At 44.3% G+C, this 12,081-nt stretch overlaps 1 protein-coding gene across 1 annotated transcript in view; it reads left to right on the forward strand.

Annotated features, from left to right (window-relative positions):
- Positions 1-12,081, forward strand: part of myo6a (myosin VIa) — a 188,705-nt gene that overhangs the window by 63,193 nt on the left and 113,431 nt on the right. The window contains exon 10 of the mRNA XM_083642594.1: positions 2,091-2,171. Within this exon, the coding sequence (XP_083498720.1) occupies positions 2,091-2,171 (81 nt within the window). The remainder of the gene's footprint in view (positions 1-2,090; positions 2,172-12,081) is intronic.

Consider the following 12,081-nt stretch of genomic DNA (forward strand, 5'->3'; position numbering starts at 1 on the left):
AAAGCTGAAAAAAGTTGAACATTAGAGGAAAAGCGCCCTGCTCGTCTTTTCCACTCCTCCTGCCATTTCTCCTCCCAGAGGGATCCTCAACCTCCGCTGCTGCCAGAATTGACAATAATCTGGCTTTCATGTTGACAGTGAACAACATCAAACAGACAAAACCAGCTGGCTACCGTCCGTGTGGTCGTGGTGTGCTCAACTCTAGCGCGCGCGACTGCAGGGGAAAATAAAAGGAAGCCAAAAAAAAAACGCTCCGCGCGCTGTGTTTTGTGCACAATGGAAGCGCCCTCGACATGATTTTCATAGCGTTCTGACTGAAAAAAAAACTTGTTTGTCTGCGTGGAGCGAGGAGGTGTGTCGTCATCACCTTGTTTGTCTGCGTGGAGCAGCTGCTGCACCGCCATTCAGACGGGATCCATTACTGACGGGATGACAATTGCTTTTGTGCAAAATGAAAACGGAATTATTGTAATTAATACAGTCTGAACGATCGTGACCGACAGCATCAGCCAAGTGGAGTGATGTGTTCCGTTCACACACGCACACACGCACGCACACACACACGCACACACACACACACACACACACACGCACACATGACGCACAACAAAGATGGTGTTGTGGCTGAGTCCTCTGCTTTCGTAGCTATGTATTCCCCTGCTGGCCGAGGATCAAATTCTGGCAGAACCTTCTAGTCCAGCGTAACTCAATGGGTCGAGCATGGCACGAAAAACTGATGAGGTTACGGGTTCTTTTCCATTAGAATCTCAGTAGGTAGAGTAAGGTGCTAATGTATCTCTGCAAGCGTTACGGGTTCAATTCCCATTGTAGCTCGATGAAAACTGACAGTATTTGCGGTTCAATTCGCATTGTACTGTAGCTCGATGAGTAGAGCATGCCACTAAAATGGTGAGGGTTAGGGGTTCAAATCCCTTTATAACTCAATAGGTAGAGCATTGTGCTAACACTGCCGGGATTAGGGGTTCAATAGGCTACATGCACAACTTCTTTACTTCCTGAAATTAGTACAGCTTCTTTATTTCCTGTCATCACTATTGGATGAACTGATTAATCAGGTGTGCCTGATCACTGTTGTGACTGCAGCACACCTGACATTAATCAGTTCATCCAATAGTGATGACAGGAAATAAAGAAGCTGTACTAATTTCAGGAAGTAGTGGAGTTGTGCATGTAGCCCATTCCCTCTGTTTCTCAAGGGGTAGAGCATGGCACTGAACACAGGGTTAGGGGTTCAAATCCCTTTGTAGCTCAAATAGCTATGATGTGGCACCAAAACTCCCAAGTTAGGGGTTCAATTCCCTGTGTGTTCCTCAAGGGGTAGAGCATGGCACTAAAATGATGAGGTTAGGGGTTCAAATCCCTTTGTAGCTCAATAGGTAGAGCATTGCGCTAACACTGCCAGGATTAGAATAGGTGTTCGATTCCCTGTGTAGCTCAATAACTATGGCGTGACACCAAAACTCTCAGGGTTTAGGGGTTCAATTCCTTGTCTAACGCAGTGGCCAGAGAATAATAGCGCCAAACCTGCCTTTTGTAGCTCGAGGGATAGAGCATGGCACCAAACCTGTCAGAGGGTAGGGGTTCAATTCCCTATATATCTCAATAGCCAACAAACTGCCACAGCTGGGGTTCTATTCAATCTGGGGTCACCTGTGCTGAAATGTCCTTATGCATTATTATGGATGTAATCTACTGTAATTCCGTACTCTGCAGATACCCCCCCTCCTGTCCACACACACACACATGCACGCACGCACGCACGCACGCACACACACACACACACACACACACACACACATGGAGGTGAGGGCCAGAAACATATTTGTTCAAGGTCACTTGAGCAAATATGTTTGCACAAAAAATATGTAGGTTTGAACCATGGTCATCCGGTTGAAGGACTTGATCTCTCTGCCCCACTAGGGCACCCTGCTGCCCCCTGCTGGCCTCACATTTTATGGAAAGTTTGTTCAGCAAAGAAGCATTGGAGGGTTCAGGTTAAATCGTTACTTGTTCAATCTTGTTCTCTGGAAGCTGTCTGACTTTTTTCTGCTGTCTTGTCTCTCTTGCAGTACCTGAACAGAGGATGCACGCGGTTCTTCGCCACCAAAGACACAGACAAACACATCCTGCAGAATCGCAAGAGCCCTGAGGTACGGCACAACTAGCTGACACACCAAGCACACTTCTTCCATCACCAACCTCCACTGGAGATCTGACCGTACACAAATAACCACGTACGAACGTGTGGCATGTCTGGCACACATTGGACCAGAGTGGCTACACTGCAAAGGGAATCCACTCCTCTGATCTTGTGATCAGTGTTGGGCAATAAGCTACTTGGAAAATGTAGTGAGCTAAGCTACCAGCTACTCTACGTTAAAATACAGCTTCACTACATTGAAGCTATCCCCAGAGAAATGTAGTTAAGTTACCACCACGCTACTGAGAAATGTAGTTAAGGTAGTAGCTTCGCTAGCTAGCTGCTGCCCAACACTGCTTGTGATGTCTACAGTCATATGTCTCGAAACGATATGGCCGCTGTCTTTGCCGTTTTCACTTCATTTGATAACACCGATAAGCCCAGCGCACTTTCTCTAGACGTCCGTGTGCGCCCGCATACGCTCTCCCCCCATTGGAAACAACTGAAAATAGACGCCGGAGCTGATGAAAAGACGCTAGGTGGACACAGGCCCTTAACGAGGAGCGATAGCCTTACTTGCCTGCAGTGTGCGTTATTACAGCAGCTATAGCTACTGTATAGCATCATAGTTAGAAAGTTTAAAGCAGCAAAGCAAAACTTTCAGCAGCCTCTCGGCCATAATGACGAGGACACTTCTCGTTCCATTACACCTGACTCAGCAAATTCAATAAAATCCACTGTTGCCACCTAGGGGTGCAACGCATCACAAAACTCACGCTTCCAATGGTGTCACAGTTCTACTTTTGAGTCACGGATCGGTGAATTTTCAGCAAAAAGAAAAGAAAAAGTTTATTGGAAAAAACACATTCAAATAGGCTATGCAAACAGTGCAGACATGCTCAGCATAGTGGTATACAAAGAAACACAAATATGAATTTAAATGAACGTAATAATAATAATTTACCAAATAGAGTTGGGATAAATAAACTCCATTAAATAAATAAACTCAGGGGTCGAGTTCAGCCCCGACAACACGTACATTTGCTCAAACGGACACAGTGGTGCATTGAATCATGCAGGAAACATGACGCTCAACCTGGAAACCGCGGTGAGACGGTGCACACCGTTTTGCAGTTTGAACACACCCTGGGAGCTGCCCTCAGTCATTGCACTTCAGGCACAGCACACATCTGTCTTGTCTCTATGTTTTCACTGCAACTCTGCATCGACATGTAGCCTACATCATGTAGGTAATTGTTACTTTACAGCAGCAGTTAAACTGTTTTTCACACTGACGGTTAAGCTTTGCAATTAATCGGCAGCTCACATGCCTGCCAAACCGTGGGTGCTGATCCGTACGGATCACGGATCACCTGCGGTCCGTTGTAGCACTATTAGCCTATTTCACTTCCCCCACCCAATTCACTCATTTTTGTGTCTAAAAGGCAGGAAGTAAACCAGACGCAAGCAAGACACGAATTAGTGTCCCGGCACTGGAACACCTAAATGGTTTGGAAGTTGTAAACGCTAATCAGTGTCTTCTTGCTTGCACCTGTGTTACTTCCTGTCTTTTAGACACAAAATGGGTGAATTGGGTGGGAAGTGAAATAGGCGAATTGCCAACTCTCACTTCCTTCTCAAAGTCTTTCTTTTTTTTAATCAAGTTCTTTTCACATCCCCTCATGTTGGTAGAAACGTGTCTGGATAAATTGTTGTGAAATAGCGGTTCAAAAATCCTCCGTTGCACAGGGAGTGATGCGCTTTACGAAGAGAGAAAAGAAAAGAGCGCCTCCTACCTACAGAAAGTCAAACTGCATCATGCTTGAATGACCATGCATCAAGAGGCATACAAGTAAACAAAGACAGATGGACGGACAAACAGGCTTCTCCATAATCTAGGCCCGATAAAACTCATTAAAAACGTTCTGCTCTAGTCATCGCTTGTTGAAGCAACAAATACCCAATGATAGGGAGGGGAAAAATCAGTAGTATTATTTGAGTTTTCATTAAGAGAAAGCACTGCTGGCATCAATACTGTTGCAAATGAGTATTGTATCTGTTTCAAATTTGTAGTATTGATACATATTGATAATATTAATACTTTTCACAATGTTAGCAGCAAGTCAGACAGAAAAGAGAATACCTGAAATGAAATATCTGAAATGAGCTCCTTGGGTTGCCTTCGGCATTTGATTCATCATGCACACAAGTGCAGTACCAGAGTTATTAATTATTATTGCCATTAAGAGGAACATGGACAAGGGTTTGCTTCTCTGCCTTTCCTCTTGAAGATTGTGGACGAGACTTTGATGAGTATTCTTCAGAGATGCCATTGATCACTCGGCTTCTCTGTCTGAAACACAGAGGATCTCATCTGTAAAAATGTTCTCATTTTCTCAAACGAGGTCTTAGTGGCTCTGCTCTCTTTCAAAAGTCTTACACTTCATTTGAAGTTGTTTTGCCATCAGTCATTTGATATGTTTTTCAAATGCTGGATATCTCATTTTGGAGCAAAACTCTTGATATCTTTTCACTTCAATTCTGCAAAAGGAGCATTGCCGACTTTAACTGCAGGGTCAACGTTAGGGCTGTGAATCTTCACTGGCCTCACGATTCGATTCGATTACGATTCAGAGGGCTACGATTCGATTCGATTACGATTATCGATGCATCTCGATGCATCTTAAATCGATGCGTCACTTTTTTCCGCAATACATGATTTATTTTTTCTCACTTTATTTTTTCTCACTGTGTGGCTACTTTTAAAATAAAAGTGCATTTGGAATTGCATTGTATTATGATCCATAATTAAAATAAACAACTGCATGTACCGGTACTTCCATTATATTTTATTTGATTATAATTTTGTTTTTTGTTTTTTTTTAATAATCGATTTTTGACATTTGTGAATCGATGCAGAATCGTGCACGTCCGCATCGCGATGCATCTTATAATCGATTATTTTTGACACCCCTAGTCAACGTTGTTGGGTAAGAAGCACAACACAGCATATGAATCTGTTTCTTACTTGATTTGAAAGTTACTAACCCCATGGTCCTTTAAAACCTGTGGAAATCTTGTATAATGTAAAAAAGACGGGCATTAATGAAAACGTAACCGGTCATTTCCTAATTCCTGAGAGACATGCAGATTGCAGCGATGTGGTTTTTCTTCAGATGCAGACGTCTGCTGCTAATTGTGTCTTTACCTGTAAAGTTGTATGGGCAAATGTCACCCCCTGCTGTGTGAGATCAATGTGCTGTAGGCAGATACTGTACTGTACTGTGGTGTATTGGAAAGAGAGTTCATTAGATTCACTTTAAATCACTTAGCTCGCACTCCATTCCATAGCAATTTAGGGAAATAGTGCATTTCTTCATTTTCCTTCTCTTAAAGCCATTTGGATCTAAAGTCTTCTGCTTAAATACTTTCTTAGTCAAATATAAATAGTGCAATGAATGAATATGAATTTCTTTCCAATGTATCAAGGCAAAGTGTGGCTACTTTAAATAATCTAAAATAAGAGATTGTTTTAATTGGTTAATAATAATTAATTAAAAGGTAGAAAATGCTAGAGGAATAGATTTACTTCCCTACTGTAATTCATAAAGTGAGCCTGTTTGTCAAATGAAATGTAATTTATTCACAGGTATGTTGTGTATCGAAGTGTCACACAATACACTTTATAGACATTCAGAAAGGAAATGAAAAGGTCAAAACAAATAACAATCATAGAAACGTGATGCAAAACACAAAAAGAAGTGACATAAGAATAACGCAGCCCAAAGAACGATAAAGGCAACAACAACTGCAACAGAGTTCTCCCATGTTGTTTGTTGTAAACACTGTGCCTGTGCTGTACACTCGCCTGGGAAATACACACGCGCGCACGCACACGCACACACACACACACACACACGCTCACAGGCACACACACACTCACAGGCACACACTCACAGGCACACACACACACACACTCACAGGCACACACTCACAGGCACACACGCTGATGACTATTAAGCAGGGTTTTGTCCTGGGAAATGTGGCTCAGTGCTCTTGCTCATTTCTGACACGAGGAAAAACAAGCCCGTGGAGACCACCAGGGGGAGAAATAACATTTACAAGCAAATTTCTCAGCATTTGTTCTCACCTGGAGCACCAGAGGGGCGGGGCTTACAGTTCAGAGAGTATCTCATACGAGCTTTATAGAGCAGTATTCACCATTTACTTTTATACAGCGTAACGGCACGTCCATATTCAGCCTTCATGTCTTATAAATAAATTCACCCAAAAATGAAAATGCACTCATTATCTACACACCCCCATCAATGTGGATGGTTGGGTCGAGTTTTCCATTGAAACAAAGTTACAGCATTCTCCTAAACAATTGAAGTGAATGGTGACCATCTTTCAAATGTAAAAAAAATAATAATACATGGGGAAAAGAAGGCTCCATACTGCTCGTCTGGAATAATGCTAGTCTCCAGAAGCCCCGAGATGCCAAGTTGACTTAAAAAGATGTAATTTACACCCAGTTTTTAGCTGAACTCTTCACTGTAGCTGCGAGTTGAAAGTCCTGTTTTCACTTTCACTTTAAGCTGGCAGGCACTGCTGTCAAGAAAATGACTCTTGATTCTCCTAAATTCTGTGAAATGATCTCAACCCCGTTGGCAGATTTTGTCATTTATTTGAAGATTTTTTTTTTTTTTTTTAGAGTTAGTTAAGATGGAGATTTTTTTCCGGTTAGGGTTACAGTGTAGATAAGATCACACGATTAAGATTCACTGAGAATATTCTAATTTGCAGCATCTATACGAGGAATCAGCATGACGTCACGACGACAACAAACACCTGACTTCCGGGTGTCTCTGAGGGGTGTGCCACGCAAATCCACCTGGTCCCTCCCTGTAGGTCCCCCCTATGTAAATACATGCACCCGCACTGGGAGCTGGAACATAGCTAGCTGTGAGCTAACGTTAGTTGTGTGGCAATAAAGCGCCACTGAGCGCTTTATTGCTCCTCACTCTGCGCGTGCTCCGTTTCCACCCGGAATTATTTTGAAGCCGTTTGTTTACCAAAATGCTGATCGGCTGATCCCTCGTATACAGGATCATATTTGCACCCGGTCAAGTGCTTGTTGTATTGTCTTACAAAGCCCTCCAGCCAATCAGAGTGCACAAAATCATGATTTTGAAATCTCATTAAGCCCCATGCTGCTCACTAATCACTGCCTCATACTGTATGTCTCATCACATCACTCCTTCTTGTGTCTCGCAGGACCACAAGGTGATTCGCTCCTCTTTAGTTTTGTAATAGTCTCTTTTAGAGTTTTGATGTGGATGTGCAATTTGGGATGGCTCGTCGCTGGGTTCACGTCTCTTCTGATGCTGCTTTTCCACTGCCAGGACCTGCTCTACTTTGCTCTACACCGCCTTGCTTTTGCTACAGTAGTACCTGTTGGTTTTCCACCACAAATAGTGTCCCCTCAAAGTGCCCCTCCCCATCGTTGGCAACCAAACAGAGGAAAGTCTGCACCTGATCATTTGACCCTGACGTGATTTTACTGGCTGCCATTTAGTACAAAGTACAAGTGGTAGAATTGTGGTAGAGGTCTGTAAAAAAAAAAAAAAAAAAAAAAAAAAAAATATGGCGGGTCTGCGCTGGCTGTGTGTTGCTGTGCGTGCAGCGCAATGATGATGATTCTGTCTGACCAATCAGTAGCCTGCAGTGTTGCAACGTCACTTTGTAGCAGTAGCCCCTCAGTTCGCCCAGTGGAAAACCAAAAAGAGGGAGGTAGAGCAGTGGCGAGTAGAGCAGGTAGTGGCAGTGGAAAAGCACCATGTGTGGGTGGGTGTAATGCATGCCTCTCTCTCTCTGTCTCTCTCTCTCTCTGTCTCTCTGTCAACCCTTGAGTGCTTCTTTCTCTCTCTCCTGACTCTGCTGTGTAGAGTATATCCAGCCTTTCGGTCAGACTGACACTTTTGTGATTGCTTTCTTGTAGCTCAGGATGTCACAGTGCGATGGTACAGTATGCTGTATCTTAATGCACAAATCCTCTGCTTTCACAAACCCTTTGTGTCCACTTCCTATATACTCTCAGCCTGGCGGAAAGTTTGCTATTTTAAAATTCACAGCAAAGAAAAGAAAATAATTGGAATTTGGAAAGGCTACTGGGAATTTCAATTTATATTTTACCTTCCAGGCAACGATCAGACCTGATCAAGAGATATTTACACCATCTAGGAGCTGAAAATCCAATATATTGAGAAGGGGATTATTGTTGTTCATTTATTTTCTCTTGGAGACCAGCAGCTCCTACATATCGACCTAGTCAGGAGAGACCAGCAGCTCCTTCACGTCAACCTAGTCAGGAGAGACCAGCAGCTCCTTCACGTCAACCTAGTCAGGAGAGACCAGCAGCTCCTTCACGTCAACCTAGTCAGGAGAGACCAGCAGCACCTTCATGTCAACCTAGTCAGGAGAGACCAGCAGCTCCTTCATATCAACCTAGTCAGGAGAGACCAGCAGCTCCTTCATATCAACCTAGTCAGGAGATAGCAGCAGCTCCTTCACGTCAACCTAGTCAGGAGATAGCAGCAGCTCCTTCACGTCAACCTAGTCAGGAGAGACCAGCAGCTCCTTCACGTCAACCTAGTCAGGAGAGACCAGCAGCTCCTTCACGTCAACCTAGTCAGGAGAGACCAGCAGCTCCTTCATATCAACCTAGTCAGGAGAGACCAGCAGCTCCTTCACGTCAACCTAGTCAGGAGAGACCAGCAGCACCTTCACGTCAACCTAGTCAGGAGAGACCAGCAGCTCCTTCATATCAACCTAGTCAGGAGAGACCAGCAGCTCCTTCATATCAACCTAGTCAGGAGAGACCAGCAGCTCCTTCATATCAACCTAGTCAGGAGAGACCAGCAGCTCCTTCATATCAACCTAGTCAGGAGAGACCAGCAGCTCCTTCACGTCAACCTAGTCAGGAGAGACCAGCAGCTCCTTCATATCAACCTAGTCAGGAGAGACCAGCAGCTCCTTCATATCAACCTAGTCAGGAGAGACCAGCAGCTCCTTCACGTCAACCTAGTCAGGAGAGACCAGCAGCTCCTTCATATCAACCTAGTCAGGAGATAGCAGCAGCTCCTTCATATCAACCTAGTCAGGAGAGACCAGCAGCTCCTTCATATCAACCTAGTCAGGAGATAGCAGCAGCTCCTTCATATCAACCTAGTCAGGAGAGACCAGCAGCTCCTTCATATCAACCTAGTCAGGAGATAGCAGCAGCTCCTTCATATCAACCTAGTCAGGAGATAGCAGCAGCTCCTTCATATCAACCTAGTCAGGAGATAGCAGCAGCTCCTTCATATCAACCTAGTCAGGAGAGACCAGCAGCTCCTTCATATCAACCTAGTCAGGAGATAGCAGCAGCTCCTTCATATCAACCTAGTCAGGAGAGACCAGCAGCTCCTTCATATCAACCTAGTCAGGAGATAGCAGCAGCTCCTTCATATCAACCTAGTCAGGAGAGACCAGCAGCTCCTTCATATCAACCTAGTCAGGAGAGACCAGCAGCTCCTTCACGTCAACCTAGTCAGGAGAGACCAGCAGCTCCTTCATATCAACCTAGTCAGGAGATAGCAGCAGCTCCTTCATATCAACCTAGTCAGGAGATAGCAGCAGCTCCTTCATATCAACCTAGTCAGGAGATACCAGCAGCTCCTTCACGTCAACCTAGTCAGGAGATAGCAGCAGCTCCTTCATATCAACCTAGTCAGGAGAGACCAGCAGCTCCTTCACGTCAACCTAGTCAGGAGATAGCAGCAGCTCCTTCATATCAACCTAGTCAGGAGAGACCAGCAGCTCCTTCATATCAACCTAGTCAGGAGAGACCAGCAGCTCCTTCACGTCAACCTAGTCAGGAGAGACCAGCAGCTCCTTCATATCAACCTAGTCAGGAGAGACCAGCAGCTCCTTCATATCAACCTAGTCAGGAGATAGCAGCAGCTCCTTCATATCAACCTAGTCAGGAGATACCAGCAGCTCCTTCATATCAACCTAGTCAGGAGAGACCAGCAGCTCCTTCATATCAACCTAGTCAGGAGAGACCAGCAGCTCCTTCATATCAACCTAGTCAGGAGAGACCAGCAGCTCCTTCATATCAACCTAGTCAGGAGATACCTGCAGCTCCTTCATATCAACCTAGTCAGGAGATACCAGCAGCTCCTTCATATCAACCTAGTCAGGAGATACCTGCAGCTCCTTCATATCAACCTAGTCAGGAGATACCTGCAGCTCCTTCATATCAACCTAGTCAGGAGATACCAGCAGCTCCTTCATATCAACCTAGTCAGGAGATACCTGCAGCTCCTTCATATCAACCTAGTCAGGAGATACCTGCAGCTCCTTCATATCAACCTAGTCAGGAGATAGCAGCAGCTCCTTCATATCAACCTAGTCAGGAGATAGCAGCAGCTCCTTCATATCAACCTAGTCAGGAGATAGCAGCAGCTCCTTCATATCAACCTAGTCAGGAGAGACCAGCAGCTCCTTCATATCAACCTAGTCAGGAGATAGCAGCAGCTCCTTCACGTCAACCTAGTCAGGAGATAATCGTTTTATTTACAAGGCAATTTTGTATACTGGGCAGGAAGCTAATTCTTCTGTGTTTACAGATTGAGTTCGTGTGCGATCACATCTACAGTAGCGTTTGTTTTCTTGGGTCTAAACCACAGTGGAAAAGTTCACTTGGCTGCATTTATGTTAGTTTAGTTTCACACTGACCAACAGAAGTCATATGACTCACAAGTAGCTCGTTTAGTGTCCTCAGAGAGAGTGGCGTCAGCGGAGGACCAAAATGCAAGACTCATTAGCCACTGAACAGCCAGGAATGGGTCTCGCGCTACTTTTGCATGCTAAAATAAAGCTGATAATGTACAATTTGATTCAAGAAAAAAAAATACTTTCAAAGGACAACACAAACCGTCCATTTTTCCGCAACTCGACAGTGCTGCTTAATCCAGGACCTTACTTCCTGGAACTCTTGAGAGTAAAAAACTGGTCCATTGGAGTGAATGGAGATGTCGCAACTCTTCTTACACGGCTCTGAGCTCGTTTATTGGACAGTTTTGGTCGCCTGTCATCTCACCAGATCAGAGATTTTGGCCTCGGGGAGACCCAAAACAAATCCCATTCCAGTGCTTTTAACTTAAAGTCAAGTTTATTTTCGCACTTCATCACAGCCTGTTTCAAAGAAGACAGAATGACCCTACCTAGATCTAACTGATCAACAACCAATCACAAAACAAAGTGATGTCATATAATATGCAAACAAAATAAAACAAAACAAAGACAAAACAAGCCTACCTAACCTTCCTAAAGCTTTATCTCAGCAGGATGGACATGTCTGTCTCTTCTTCTCTGGTGTACCAGTTAAAACAATATAAATAAATAAAATAATAAATAAATTTGTTTAATGTGAGCATCAGTCCACACTTGATTTTGTTCTACCAGGCTTTTCACATGTCAACACACCATCTCCTTCTACCTACAGTGCAAACTTTTTGGGGTTGTTTTTTTCACCCCTAAACCACAACACAGATGGCTTGCACGAAGATAGCGGCCATCATTGGCAGCCTGACAGGTGTTATTTTGTGTGCGCTTGAATTTGAATAACATTTTTCTCAACTTAAACTGAAGGAGGAAACAGTCCAACGTTCAGTTAAATCGCTCCAACCAGGTTTGGTGCATGAGAGCCTTAACAAGATGGTCATTTTCAATTGTTTTGAGAGAGAAAAAAAGACCGGCTGGAGTGGACTAGGCCGGAGCCGCGGGTTTCCCTGGCGACTGGCCGGCTGCTCTCCTCCGCTATAGCCTACTCCGGTCCTGAGCGGCCCAGTACAATAATAAATAAAATAATAAAT

Source organism: Poromitra crassiceps, assembly GCF_964638095.1.
Source record: "Poromitra crassiceps genome assembly, chromosome: 9".
NCBI classification, from domain to species: Eukaryota; Metazoa; Chordata; class Actinopteri; order Beryciformes; family Melamphaidae; genus Poromitra; species Poromitra crassiceps.